The 15,561-nt window shown below is 49.2% G+C and overlaps 1 protein-coding gene across 1 annotated transcript in view; it reads left to right on the forward strand.

The window, feature by feature from the left end:
• CLPB (ClpB family mitochondrial disaggregase) overlaps positions 1–15,561 on the forward strand; it is a gene marked incomplete in the record, with an annotated part of 104,880 nt that overhangs the window by 51,777 nt on the left and 37,542 nt on the right. Inside the window, 1 exon segment of the mRNA XM_073612636.1 lies at positions 6,249–6,346. Within this exon segment, the coding sequence (XP_073468737.1) occupies positions 6,249–6,346 (98 nt within the window).

Raw genomic sequence — 15,561 nt, forward strand, 5'->3', positions numbered from 1 at the left:
ACACACTTCCGAGAGTAGCGCTAACGCATGCGCAGTTGCATGTCAGCCTGGCGGCCCCGCAGCCATGTTTCTTTCAGGCACCGCTGCCCTCACAGCGGCACCAGGGGCAGCCAGACAGCCGGCCCACTGGGGGATTTCCCGGTATCCCGGTAGGCCAGTCCGGCCCTGTCTGTGGGACATCCTCAAAGGGAAGGTGGAGGAGCGCAAGGTCTCTAACATCCACCAGCTCTGTGATGTCATCATGGAGGAGGGGAAGAGGACTCCAGTGGCAACCTGTGAAGCTCTGGTGACCTCCATGACCAAGAGGGTTAAGGCAGTGCTGGAAAATAATGGTGACCACACAAAGTATTGACACTTTTCAGGGATGTACTCACTTTTGTTGCCAGTGGTTTAGACATTAATGGCTGTGTGTTGAGTTATTTTGAGAGGACAGCAAATTTACACTGTTATACAAGCTGTACACTCACTACTTTACATTGTAGACAAGTGTCATTTCTTTAGAGCCAGTTCACACAGGGGCAGCACGACTCTGTAAGGTGACCTGCACATTAGTTCAGCGGCGGCTTGCAAAATGACTTCTGTATAAAAGTCAATGCAACTTGCCCTAAAGTCGTCCCCAAGTAGTACAGGAACCTTTTTCTGAGTCGGAGCGACTTGAGTCGTTCCTATTAGAACGGTTCCATAGTACAGAATGGAAGTCGCCTGACAAGTTGCCCCTGTGTGAACCGGGTCTCAGTGTTGTCACATGAAAAGATAGAATAAAATATTTACAAAAATGTGAGGGGTGTACTGACTTTTGGGAGATACTGTATATGCATGTATGTTGCGTGGCTGCTTTTGTGTAGCCAGCGATTGCTAATTATTCTGAAAATTTTAGTAGCACGGTTGGGGGTGCCAAAAATCACCCGTTTGCACCCAGCCCTCGTCTCCTGGTCGTAGCGCATGCACTAATAAAAATTTTTTTAAAAAAGCGCAGTTGAAGATTTCCCGCAACGTGTTTACCACTATTTATACGTTTTTTTTGCAATTTTGTTTCCCAGAAAAAGAAAACCTTTTTTGTTTCTGCACTAATGTTTAATGAGCAATCTCACGCATCATTATGAGTTACTTTATTGCGCATCACGACATGTTTTTATGCGGTTTAATTTAGCGGCAATTTTAAAAAGTTCGTTACACTGAACGACCATAAAAAAAAAGTTATAAAAGGATGGGGCTTTTTCTTGAACATTATATGATCCTGAGACCAGTGGCTCTGATTGCCGCACGTAAATCACTCAGGAATAGCAATCGATCTCGCACATTTAAAGCATTAATGCGACCATTTGAGACTAAATGCTGCTACACACTCCATTGCCTCCATTGTGCAGTGAAGGATTGTTGATCGCTAGTGTTTAATAGTGGACAATCCCGGACAAATTTTAGTAGCACGGTCGCACTACCAAAATTCACCTATTTGCACCCGGGTGTCAGTCTCCTGGACAGGGTTAAAAAAAAATGGCTCTGCTGAAGATTTCTAGCAGGATGTTTACCATCATGCCGGAATATTTATTCAAAGGATTGCTTAGTAGAGATGGACCCTCCTGTTCGGTTCGCACCAGAACTCCTGAAGAGGGAAAAAGTTCTAACCCGAAGGGCGAACCCTATTAAAGTCTATGGGACCCCAAATTGAAATATCAAAAGTCCCCATTTTGAAGGCTTATATGCAAGTTATTGACCATAAAAAGGGGTATGGGGGCCCGGGTACTGCCCTGGGGGACATGTATCAATGCCAAAAATGTTTTTTTTTGTAAAAAGATAATTTATTCTGGAGCAGTGATTTTAATGATGAAAAATTCCTTAAATATAGTGCCGGAGGGGAGGGGGTGTCCCCGGGGGGGGTTCCCTTAGTCTTCCTGTAAAGTGGCGCATCTTTATGCCCTGTACACACGATAGGATTTTCAGATGGAAAATGTGTGATAGGACCTTGTTGTCGGAAATTCCGACCGTGTGTACACAAATCCGACGCACAAAGTGCCACGCATGCTCAGAATAAATTAAGAAACTAAAGCTATTGGCTACTGCCCCGTTTATAGTCCCGACGTACGTGTTTTACGCCACCGCGTTCAGAACGCTCGGATTTTCTGACAACTTTGTGCGACCGTGTGTATGCAAGACAAGTTTGAGCCAACATCCGTCGGAAAAAATCCATGGATTTTGTTGTCGGAATGTCCGATCAATGTCCGACCGTGTGTACAGGGCATTACCATGTATAGAACCTGCTGCAGCAAAACTGAAATTTCTAAAGAAAAAAATAATGAATGAAATTAAATTGCCAGCAATACCAATATGTAAAAAAAAAAAAAAAAAAAAAACAAGTTTGAGCCAACATCCATCGGAAAAAATCCATGGATTTTGTTGTCGGAATGTCCAATCAATGTCCGATCGTGTGTACGGGGCATTACCATGTATGGAACCTGCTGCAGCAAAACTGAAATTTCTAAAGAAAAAAATAATGCATGAAATGAAATTGCCAGCAATACCAATATGTAAAAAAAAAAAAAAAAAAAAAAAACAAGTTTGAGCCAACATCCATCGGAAAAAATCCATGGATTTTGTTGTCGGAATGTCCAATCAATGTCCGATCGTGTGTACGGGGCATTACCATGTATGGAACCTGCTGCAGCAAAACTGAAATTTCTAAAGAAAAAAATAATGCATGAAATGAAATTGCCAGCAATACCAATATGCAAAAAAAAAAAAAAAAAAAAAAAAAAAGGCGTGGGGTCCCCCCCCCCCCAGAATCCAGACCCCTATCCGAGCACGCAGATTGGCAGGCCCAGAAGGGGGGGGATTAAGTGCCCCCCCCCCCCCCCATTCTGAACCATATCAGGCCGCATGCCCTGAACATGGGGGGGGGCAATGCTTTGGGCCGGTTCTGCTCCCCCACCCCAAAACACCTTGACCCCATGTTGATGGTGGGAAAAAGGGCCTCTTCCCAACAACCCTGGGCTGTGGTTATGGGGGGGCTGCGGGCGGGGGGGCTTATCGGAATCTGCCCCAGCAGTGGCAGTGATGTAAACATCAGCACTAAACCCATGTCAACCCCCTTCCACAGGAGCGATTGTTTCTGGAGGGTCGGAAAAGGTCGCCGCCGCTCCCCTTCTGCACTGGCACGTTTTGGTTGCACCACATCTAGATCACAGCCTACTAACCCACGTGAATATAAAAAGCAGCAACACGTCCATATGCCCCCCCCCCCTCCTCCACAGGAGCGATTGTTTCTGGAGGGTCGGAAAAGTCCCCCCCCCCCCCCACGGCAGCGTAGTGTCAGAGAGTGGCTGCCGCTCCCCTGCTGTTGCACCACATCCGATTTCACTTTTTACTAACCCCCTGCAATGTGAGCAATGTAAACATCCAGCACCACCACATCCATATCCCCCGCCCCCCCACAGGAGCGATTGTTTCTGTAGGGTCAGAAATTATCCCCCCCCCCCCCGGCAGCGTATTGTCAGAGAAAGTGGCCGCCGCTCCCCTTCCGCACTGACACGTTTTGGTTGCACCACATCCAGATCACAGCCTACTAACCCCCTGTGAATGTAAAAAGCAGCGCCGCGTCCAGAGGAGCGATCGTTTCTGGAGGGTGGGAAAGGTCGCCTCGGGGCGCGTAGCATGGAAGTAGCTCAGCCGCCGCTCTCCTCCTCCTGCTGCGCTGACACGTTTTTATTTATGAAGGTGTAATATCTGATTGCTCCTCCGACTCGGGGAAATCGATCAGCCCTCAGCAGTCAGGTTCTATCAATTATTGCTGCAATTAGTCACGTCGGCGCTGCCATTAACAGGGGGATTAAGCTAATATTGGAGCTCGGCATCGATTGATCCCGGAGAAGAGCAGCGGCTCTCGGCGAGGAGAGGACAGATCACCGGGCCCCTAGGCTGTCATCAGGCCGCGGCCGGGGAGAAGTTAACACGAGCGCGGCCCCTGCTAAACTATCCGTCTTGTCAGCCCAGGGCCGGGCCGGGGTCGGGGCGGCAGAGCTCCGCAATCAATGGCTTTATTTCCTGTCCACTTTATGTGCCACACAAGGCCGGGCCGGGCGGAGGGGGGGGGAGGGGAGCCGCTCCTTAACCCCGCGCTCGCCGGATGGGGCTTCGGGCATTGAAGCCGCTGCACAAAATGTTAAAGCCAAACTCCAGAAGAGGTACATTGTATGACAGGTTCTCTTCCTTTTTTTTTTTTCCTTTGTGACCCCCACTGGGGAGGATTCACCTCACTTCCTGTCCCCGTGACACCCATATAAAGAATTAAGGGAGCGGTAGTCACCAAGACAGGCAATCAGCTGCTGATACTTGGAGCTGGCCATCTGCTGGCTGCAAGTGGTGTGTGTATATATATAATTACACTGTCGTGAGGATTATTTCATAATCTGCTGATTAAAAAGCGAGAACTTTTTTTTTCATTTATTGATTTATTTTTAGCCTGATCATAATAAAAGAAACCAATATTTAAAGGAACATTACATACTTTATAGTGTATGTGAGCCTGAACAATGAACTTCTCTTATTTGCTCTCTTTAAGTGTTTTATTATATCTGTTTGTTAAGTGCAAAACAATACCAGTCCATCCTGCCAGAAATCCAACAAGCTGATGACTTCCTGTGCTCTCTGCCTGCTCTGCACTGTTGTCGGTTCTTACGTGAGCTCTGAGGAATACAGAACACCTCCACCCTGTGTCCTGGAAAAGAGGAGAGGGGGGAGGTGTTCTGTGGTCTTAAAACACTTTCTGTCTGAGGGTGACAACGCTGATCCTCCATGGACACAGTACAGTGAGCGTTGTCACCCCAGGACAGGAAGTGTTACTGGCAGGATCATCAGAACCCCCCTCCTTGTATTAGGGAGATGAGGGGAGGCTTTTATTAGTTCTATTCCTGGGTGACAACTCTGCTCCTCCATGGACACAGTACAGTGAGTGTAGTCACCTTAGGACAGGAAGTGTGTTACTGTTACCAATGCAGCCACCACATCTGGTGAGCTGCAATGTATGACATTATAGTTCTTGGATTTTGGGCTCTGTGCAGGAGCTTCCTGTAATAAAGACCACCAACTGCTGCTGGCCCCTCCCACAGCTCTGGTTTCTCTCAGCGTGACTGGTCTTGTCTCCACCCCCTCCTGTAGTGGGTGGAACCTGATGGTGCCCCTCCCACAGCTCTGCTCTCTCCTTGTGCAGGGTGACTGGTCTTATCTCCGCCCCTTCCTTTGCTTCTATAGTGGGTGGAGCCTGCTGGGCCCCTCCCTTATTTCTGCTCTCTCCCCTTGTGCAGGGTAAACTGGTCTTGTCTACGCCTCTTCCTGTAGTTTTCTGTAGTGGGTGGATCCTGCTGGGCCCCTCCCCCACCTCTGCTCTCTCCCCTTGCGCAGTCTCTTGTCTCCGCCCCCTCCTGTAGTTTTCTTTAGTGGATGGAGCCTGCTGGCCCCTCCCACAGCTCTTTCTCGCCTCGTGCAGGGTGACTGGTCTTGTCTCCGCCCCTCCTGTAGTTTTCTTTAGTGGATGGAGCCTGCTGGCCCCTCCCACAGCTCTTTCTCCCCTCGTGCAGGGTGACTGGTCTTGTCTCCGCCCCTCCTGTAGTTTTCTCTAGTGGGTGGAGCCTGCTGGGCCCCTCCCCATTTCTGATTTCTCCCCTTGTGCAGGGTGACTGGTCTTGTCTCCATCCCCTCCTGTAGTGGGTGGAACCTGCTGGGCCCCTCCCCCCCATCTCTGCTCTCTCCCCTTGCGCAGGATAAACTGGTCTTGTCTCCGCCCCTCCTGTCGTTTTCTGTAGTGGGTGGAGCCTGCTGGGCCCCTCCCCCCATCTCTGCTCTCTCCCCTTGTGCAGGGTGACTGGTCTTGTCTCCACCCCCTCCTGTTGTTTTCTGTAGTGGGTGGAGCCTGCTGGGCCCCTCCCCCATCTCTGCTCTCTCCCCTTGCGCAGGGTAAACTGGTCTTGTCTCCGCCCCTCCTGTCGTTTTCTGTAGTGGGTGGAGCCTGCTGGGCCCCTCCCCCTTCTCTGTACAATACTTTCATGATGTCACAGCTGCTTTTACAAGGAGATATCTGGTTTATGGAGGCGTTTGGTGCACACAAAGTGGATTTATGTTATTTGTGATTATTGAGGAAAACGTTTAGGGGGGAGGGGTTGTTCTTTTTTTCTTTTTGTCCGGAGTTGACCTTTAATGTCGGATGTGATGACTTCCATCTAATCTCACCCTCTGGTCTCTCTCTCTCGCCCTCTCAGGTGCCAACCCCATACAGGTGAATGACATGGGCCACAAGCCCCTGGACTACGCCCAGGAGGGGGAGCTGAAGAAGATGCTGAAGGAATGGGAGTCCAAGGTGAGTGACCGGCGCCCATCCTGTATGTATGTGATGGCAGGAGGCGGGCCCACAAATAGTCCTGAAACCCTTCTGTATGTCAGAATACTTCACCACTGAAAGGCCTAAAATATGGAACAGCAATTTTCTACTTCTCAAAGAATCATGTGACAAGAGACTGTAGTCCTCTCTAGGTGCACTGTGAAAAGCCTGCTGAATTTTAGTGAACTTGGTAGTAAAATTGTAACAAACACTGTGGATGATATTTAAACATGGTTGAATCCGAAGTCAATGTTAATGTTACATTGTAACCTTAAAGTGTATGGAAATCCGAACATTGATCTTCTGTGAAATATCCCATTGGAGGTGTTTTGTAGTATCTGTTCAATAAGTGTGTGGGGGGGGGGGGGGAGTACCCATTGATCCTGCCAGAAATCCAGCATCCTGCCTGTTCTGCTGTCTTGTCAGTTACATTGTTCCCAGGACTACAGAACCCCTCCCCCCCTCTTTGTTTATAAAGAGGGGAGGTGATGGTGTTCCGTAGTTCTGTCCTAGGGTGACCACGCTGCTCCTCCATAGATACAGTAGTACAGTGAGCGTTGTCACACTAGGACAGGAAGTGTACTACCGACAGGATCACCAGAACACCTCCACCCCGCACTTCCTGTTTCGGGGTGACGACGCTCATTGTGCTGTATCTATGGAGAGGCAGCGTTGTCACCCTTAGTTCTGTCCAATGCGGCTCCTCCATAGATACAGCACAGTGAGCGTTGTCACCCTAGGACAGAGCGAGTGGTAATGGCAGGATCACCAGATTTCCTCCACTTTGTGTTATGGAAATGAGGGGGGGTGGAGGTGTTCTGTAGTTCTGAACTAGGGTGTCAACGCTGCTGCTCTCAGGATCACCAGATTTCCTCCACTTTGTGTTATGGAAATGAGGGGGGGTGGAGGTGTTCTGTAGTTCTGAACTAGGGTGACAACGCTGCTCCTCCAAAGATACAGCCTAGGGTGGGAAGTGTTACTGGCAGGATCACGGGAACCCCTCCCCTTTATGTTGTGGAGATTAGGTGGAGGGGTCGGTGTGTTTATAGTTCTATTCTAGGGGGACAACACGACTCACTACAACACTCCTTCATAGATACAGTACAATGAGCGTTGTCACCCTAAGAAAGTGTGTCACTGGCGGGATCACCAGAACCTTTGTCCTCTGTTATGGAGGGGGGGGTGTTCTGTAGCTCTGTCCTTTGGACAGTAAGTGTGTCACTGGCGATATCACCACAACCCTCTTTCCTCTGTTATGGTGAGGGAGGTGTTCTGTAGTTATGTCCTAGGGACAGGAAGTGTGTCACTTGTGGGATCACTAGAACCCTTGTCCTGTGTTATGGAGGGGGAGGTGTTCTGTAGCTCTGTCCTATGGACAGGACATGTGTCACTGGCGGGCTCACCACAACCCTCTTTCCTCTGTGTTATAGAAGGGAGGGGGGTGTTCTATAGTTCTGTCCTAGGGACAGGAAGTGTCACTGACTGAATCACCAGAACCCCTGTCCTGTGTTATGGAGGGGGAGGTGTTCTGTATCTGTTTCCTAGGGACAGGAAGTGTGACACTGACGGGATCACCAGAACCCTTGTCCTGTGTTTATGGAGGGAAGGGGGAGGTGATCTGTAGTTATGTCCTAGGGACAGGAAGTGTCACTGATAAGATCACCAGAACCCTCTTTCCTCTGTTATGGAAGGGAGGGGGAGGTGTTCTGTAGTTTTGTCCTAGGGACAGGAAGTGTGTCACTGGTGGGATCACCAGAACCCTTGTCCTATGTTGGGGAGGGGGGGTGTTCTGTAGTTCTGTCCTAGGCACAGGAAGAGTATCACTGGCGGGTTTACCAGGTGACAATACACTGTAACCTTGCAGACTTCTGGGGACCGGTGGTCTCTGTGTTTGACCCTCTGGTGACCTTGCCCCCCCCCCCCCGCCCCCCCCCTGTCTGTAGCCTGGACCCGGACACCTCCCTGTATCCTCCTGCTGTATAAAACAACAAGCTGCTGCCGATCGGCGACCTGTTTGTATGCGGCGCCGGCCGTATTTCTCTCTGCGCGGGAGATGAATCTGCTTATAACGCCGTGGCGGGCGGTGAGAGGGGCGCGTGATGAACAGCCAGCTGGGGGGGACAGGACGCTGGCAGCCGGCAATTCTGTATCCGCTCTCTTCTGGGACTCCCCGGCAATTTATGGCTTATTTTAATCACAGACGAGAATGAATAGACGGGAGTATTTAAAGCCGAGGCGGCTCATACATTTCACCGACACGCCGGGCTGACAACCCTCAAAACATTTACATTTCTCGTGTCTTTCCTCCGCGTGTACCGCCGGTGACCCAGCAGAGGAGGCTTCTCCTGTGGGAGTGTGAGACGGGGGGAACCTTCACCAGGCCGGCACAGGGGTCACCTAATGGTCGGACTCCATACCGCGGACAGTTTTCTTGGTGGCGCGGTGTTGGAGGTCGAAGGTCTCCCAGTGTCAGGTGTCCCCTAGTGACCTAAATCTGGCCATCAGGGCCATGGATAAGAGGGTACCACTGGTCCTCCTGTACGGGGCTCGGGCCAGCAGGGGGGCCCAGGCAGCAGAGTGATTTCAATGTGGGCATGGAGGGCGATTGGCGCTGCAAGGAAGCAATTACTACAACCAATCCCCTGTATACAGTAGATGGAAGCTGCCTTTTTCTCCTCATCCTCCCATTGGCTTTCACCCTCCCTGTGCACCATACGTTGCCCTTTACTGCCCAGGCCCCCCTGTGTGCCCCCCCACCCCCACAGTGCTTCCAGCTTCCCTTCCCGCCGGCAGCTGCAAGCACACAATAGGATCCTTCGGTAAATTTGTCATATTTACCAGCCCCTTCCTTTCCTGAATGATCACAGTGAGCAGTCGGTACCAATCACTCACTGTGTTCATTCATAACAGAGGAATTGGCTGTATGGAGCCTTGTGTCAGGTTTTTCTGTATGGGGCCCTGTGGTTTCTAACAGCGGCCCTGCTGGCAATACACGGAGTGAACTTCGGCTACTTCTTGATGAGCCGGCCAAGGTTGGCCCATTCCTGCCAGTTTGGCATCCTTCAATCTGGGATCCAAAAGAGCCTGGAAGAGAAATCTTACTGTGTATGGCCAGTTCGACTCCCGTTACCATTTCCAGGAGCTCTCTACTCCACACGGTTCATCTGTTTTCTGGCCTTAAGGGCCCATACCGGTTTTTGGGCTGGCTATCGACTGTTTTATAAAACTGATCCAGGTGGCTTTATAGCCGCCCAATCACTTTTTACAGTGCCGTGAACACTCCTGCCACCAGCGGTGGTTCTCGTACTCTCCCATTCCTCCGGGGAGCCCGAGACTGTAGCAGTGCTGTGAACTCTCCTGCCACCAGCGGTGGTTCTCATGGTGCTGTGAACTCTCCTGCCACCAGCGGTGGTTCTCATGGTGCTGTGAACTCTCCTGCCACCAGCGGTGGTTCTCATGGTGCTGTAAACTGTCCTGCCACCAGCAGTGGTTCTCATGGCGCTGTAAACTCTCCTGCCACCAGCAGTGGTTCTTGTACTCTCCCATTCCTCCCGGGAGCCCGAGACTGTAGCAGTGCTGTGAACTCTCCTGCCACCAGCGGTGGTTCTCATGGTGCTGTGAACTCTCCTGCCACCAGTGGTGGTTCTCGTGCTCTCCCATTCCTCTGGGGAGCCCAGGACTGCGGCAGTGCTCTCTCCTGCCACCAGCGGTGGTTCTCATGGTGCTGTAAACTCTCCTGCCACCAGTGGTGGTTTACGGGCTCTCCCATTCCTCCGGGGAGCCCGAGACTGTGCCGGTGCTGTGAACTCTCCTGCTACCAGCGGTGGTTCTTATGCTCTCCCTTTCCTCTGGGAAGCCCGAGATTGCAGCAGTGCTTTGAACTCTCCTGCCACCAGCAGTGATTTCTTGCGCTCTCCCATTCCTCCAGGGAACCCAAGACTGTGGTAAGTGGCCGGTACGGCTTCATGCAGAGGAGATAGAGGAACACCTGTTCCCCCATCTCCTCTGTGACAACTGAACCCGGAAGTGACGAGGAGTTTGTCACTTCTGAACTCAGAGCTGTCATTGCCTGGCTGTTGCAGCCAGGGAAGCAACTAACCCAGCATGATCCGTGTTTGGTTTCTTGCTTTGGAGGGCAGGGGGGACATCAGGGGTCTAAAAGACCCCTGATGTTTTTATAAAGAGGATCTCTCACTTGACCAAAGCTATCACAAAGGGGCTTTTTAACCCCCTTTTATAGCAATATAATTAAATGGAAAAAAGAGGTCAGTAGTTGTCTCCAGACAGTGTGCATAACAGGACTTTGACGGCGCACCATGGGAGCCTGCAATGTAGGCAGGCCCTAGCTGGTTCTGTATTGTATGTGATGACATCAGAGAGAGGGCGAGTAAACAGTCAGCGAACAGGAGTGGCTTTTTGGCACTGATGAGAGGAATAAAGTGTTTTGTTTTTTTGTTTTTTTTTTGTTTGTTTTTTTTTTTCTCTATAGTCACCTCTAGACTTAACCTGCTTATTGCAACATTACTAGAGAAGCCGGAGATACCAAGGGGTGTTTTTTTACAACTGACCGTCTTTTAGCTTTAACACACTGCAACATTGTAAATTGGGCCCTCAAGCATGTCCTATAGTTTGGACCTTCCTGTGAAGGCTGCCGTTACTGGAAATGCTAGTTTTCTGGCTTCTCTTTGTATGTCTGAAAAGTTGAAGTAAAGACAAGTCCTTACCTGCATCTGGGCTAGAGACCCAAAGCATTGAAGCAACGGGTGACAACCAGGCACCAGAATGAGAGGTCAGCAATTGAAGTCTCCTTGTATCTCCCAGGAAAAAAATGTCTTTTAAGAAGAGGAGCCGGTACAGCTGTGCAAGACTGTGGGGAAGGCCGGAGGTCAGATTTATCTAGATCTCAAATTTGGGCATCCTTTGAAGTAGAACTCAAAGATCTTTGGATTTAAAGTTGGGAGCCACCCTACAACCAATGGCAAGTTCTCACCCTTAAATGTTAAGAGGTTCCAGTTTTCAATCAAACCATTAATCTAAAATTACTTCTGAAGTGAACTGGAACATACCACAAGCAGTGTCCCCCTGGGACCCAGGACCCCAGGGCGGTCTGGTATGTGAATTTCGATCTTCTTTTGCGGAGTTCAGCTTTAAGAAAACTGTATGTGCAGTGAGGAATGATGCCAGACATACTGAAGAATAGATTTGGGGTTATGGAATTGGCTTTGTGGTGGGTCTTTGGCTCCCAGGCTTTTTAGTGCAGTCTCAGATGTCCTAACCAGCCTGTTATGCCAGGTATCTGTGGTCAAGACCTCATCGGTCACAATAAAGTATGGTTTGCATCGTCGTTCTCGACTTTGGATTTCACCACTGCCCATAATGGATAGAAGAAAATGTAACAATAGATCTGTGGATTTCTGTTGGTTTTATCGGGTAGGTTCTCGGACTTTTGGCTAAGATTATACATAGTATCTGTTCTTGTCTTGGCGCTACAATGTCATTCTGACCTTTTTAGCAGGAGTGGCTGGCTGTAAAGTATCCCTGCTGATATGATGGGGGTCCTTTATGGACCTTTCCCGTGGGAAAAAAAAATGAATTCAGCACCCACTGGGTAAGATGGGAGTTGGGAGTATTTACCTGGTGTGGAAGGTTCTGAGGGTCCCAGTGGTCTGGCTAAGGGCTGGGAAGGCAGTGGCTAGCACTCCCTGGCAGTGGCGACTTAGGGGTGCTCTTAGTAATCGCTATGAGTTTGGGACCCCACTGTGCGAATGAGCGCTTGGTTACAACATCCACTTTTCTCACAGGCTAGGCCTTTTGGCTGAAACTGGGTAAATTTTTGTTACCAGGTCGCGAGGCCTAGCAATTGTATATTATATTGGCACCTATTTAATTTTTTTTCTCCACATGTGCCACTTCACTTTTTTTATGTATGTTTTTCACTCACCGGATGGTAGTGTGTGGGTCTTCAGGCCTACCCTCAAGTCTATGGGAAGGATGTGTGGCCCTTAGGTTCCTTCTTCCTCTGCCTGGGGGTCTTCTTTCGGAAGAACTCCTAACCTAGTACCCAGTGGTCAGCTTCGGCTAGTCATGAAGAGACAGGACTGGCAGGTCTTTCAGCTAGGTGGACCAGAAGGCATTGCTTCCGTCAGGGAGGTTGTTCTTCTTTGTCAGGGGACACCCCCTGTGCATTTATTGTGCGTTTTCACATGCACTTTTTTGGGTTCACTCTGTCCACCGCACCATTGGATTCTTAGAACTCTAGACCTGCAATTCACCCAGAGAAAGTAAAAAAAAAACCTTTATAAAGTCCTAAGCAGTCCATTTATGTCTCTATGGAACAGGTTGTCCCTGGTTGTAATCAAGTTCCTGGTAAGAGGCCTTCTCCTATTTGGAGACTTTCTCCTACTGAAAAACCTTTGTCTGCAGGGATGATGTCCTTTACCCTGGAACAGGTGGTTTTATTCTACAGCTGGTCTCCTGGGTTGGACTGGTTTAGCCTCTTCATCAGGTGCCTGGTAAAAGGCCTTCTCTTATTTGGAGGCCCTCTCCTACTGAAGACCCATTGTCTCCAGGGATAATGTCTTTTACCCTGGAACAAGTAGTTACTTTTACAGCTGGTCTCCTGGGTTGGACTGGTTTAGCCTCTAAATCAGGTACCTGGTAAGAGGCCTTCTTCTATTTGGAGGCGCTCTACTACTGAAGAACCATTGTCTCCAAGGATTGTGTCTTCTACCCTGGAACAGGTGGTTCCTTCTACAGCAGGTCTACTGGGTTGGACTGGTTTACCCTCTTCATCCGGTCCCTGCTAAGAGGCCTTCTCCCATTTTGAGATTTTCTCCTACTGAAGACCCATTGTCTCCAGGGATGGTGTTTGCTTCCATGGAACAGGTGGTTCCTTCTACAGCTGGTCTCCTAGGTTGGACATTGTAGGACACCATCTTGGCACTGTTGTGCCCTTCCAACTGAGAAGGATTGGGAGTTCTTCCTATGTCTTTATAGGGAGAACTCCCATTCCTTCTCAGTTGGGAAGACACAGCAGTGCCAAGATGGCGTCCAACCCAGGAGACCTACCAAGCTGTATAAGCAGACACATGTTCCGATGATTCTTCAGTAGGAGAAAACTTCCAAATAGGAGTATAACCTCTGGTCATGGAGGAGAGGTCCACACTTTTGGGTGGGCTTTTGGCCCTTTGCTGCAAGTGAAGGTCAACAGAGGAAGGCTCAGTGTATCACTGACCTTCAACAAGCAAAACACTCTAGTCCAGGGGTAGGTGCCCTTGGTACTCCTAGTGTGTTGAAACTACAAATCCCTTCATGCCTGTGGCTGTCAGTCTTGCTATGCCTCATGTAGCTGGTAGTTCCTCAATAGCTAGAACTCTGAGGTTGCCTACTTTTGCTCTAGTCTCTTGCCTCAGATATCTTACAACAGGGAATGTCTTAACAACTTCCACCTGGTGGTTAGGTCCTCTTCCTTGCCTCAGCTGGCCATACAAAACAAAACTGGCAATCCCCCCAGTTTTATAACTGTCTTTTAAAGTAAGGTGCACATGGAAGGGCTTTAAGCTGAAATTACACTAGTTAAATTTTTTTGGAACGTTTGTAGGGAAATTCTGAAAAATCCTTAGAGCAATTCCATCTTGGTTTATTGACCTCTCATCTTATGGTCGAATTAAGGTCTACCCAAGCTCTACCGCCATATCTCATATCCAGGAGGTGGAGACCAGTGCTCTGGCTAGGGCATTCATCTCCCAAAGTAACAAGTTCTCTTGCAAAGAAAATTCTCACTTCCCACTGATCACCAATGTAAGGAACATTCTTCTCACTGATCACCAATGTAAGGAACATTCTTCTCACTGATCACCAATGTAAGGAACATTCTTCCCACTGATCACCAATGTAAGGAACATTCTTCTCACTGATCACCAATGTAAGGAACATTCTTCTCACTGATCACCACTGTAAGGAACATTCTTCCCACTGATCACCAATGTAAGGAACATTCTTCTCACTGATCACCAATGTAAGGAACATTCTTCCCACTGATCACCAATGTAAGGAACATTCTTCTCACTGATCACCAATGTAAGGAACATTCTTCTCACTGATCACCAATGTAAGGAACATTCTTCTCACTGATCACCAATGTAAGGAACATTCTTCTCACTGATCACCAATGTAAGGAACATTCTTCTCACTGATCACCAATGTAAGGAACATTCTTCTCACTGATCACCAATGTAAGGAACATTCTTCTCACTGATCACCAATGTAAGGAACATTCTTCTCACTGATCACCAATGTAAGGAACATTCTTCTCACTGATCACCAATGTAAGGAACATTCTTCTCACTGATCACCAATGTAAGGAACATTCTTCCCACTGATCACCAATGTAAGGAACATTCTTCTCACTGATCACCAATGTAAGGAACATTCTTCTCACTGATCACCAATGTAAGGGACATTCTTCCCACTGATCCCCAATGTAAGGAACATTCTTCCCACTGATCTCCCTAACATGTGACAATTATTTCATGGGTTCCTCTGGGGTGAAAGGTTGGAAAGGCTGCTGTAGGGCAATGTACATAATTGGGGACAGGAATGGTAGAGGTGGGAAGGGCAGTAAGAAATGACCAGAGAGTGTTAATGCCCCCACACTACAAGTAAGGGCTCCATGTATCTATAGCAGGGGAACGAGCGTTCAGTATACAGGTGGTCCTCAGACACGGCAGAGGCTGCGCTGGCGGTACTCCGCCCGTCCGAAGTTTGGCGTCCCCTTTGCTGTGAGACTCGGGGAACGTTGAAGTTCTCCTCACTCAGTATTTGGACGCCGCGGGGTATGGCACAATCTCTCTCCGTGTCACCAGAACGTCCTTCTCTTACAATAAACACAATTCCCGATGCACGTTTAGAACGCGGCGCTCAGCCCGGCTCGGCAATCACTCATCTTCCCATCGCCTGACATCTCATATGAAGCCGCCAGGTCCCAGCAGAGGGAGGAGGCCTCCTTGTCCTGTATGTAAGTATAGATCACCATACACCCCCCCTCCCCTCCCCCCCACCACAGCGACATTATAATAATTTATCTTATAATCTCCTGCGACACTGAACCTTCATTACAATCCATACTGTATGTGTACATCCATCCGTCTGTCCGCAATCCTCCCCATCGTTCCCTTCCATTCCATCCATTTATG

Source organism: Aquarana catesbeiana, linkage group LG02 (genome assembly GCF_042186555.1).
Source record: "Aquarana catesbeiana isolate 2022-GZ linkage group LG02, ASM4218655v1, whole genome shotgun sequence".
In the NCBI taxonomy this organism is placed as follows: domain Eukaryota; kingdom Metazoa; phylum Chordata; class Amphibia; order Anura; family Ranidae; genus Aquarana; species Aquarana catesbeiana.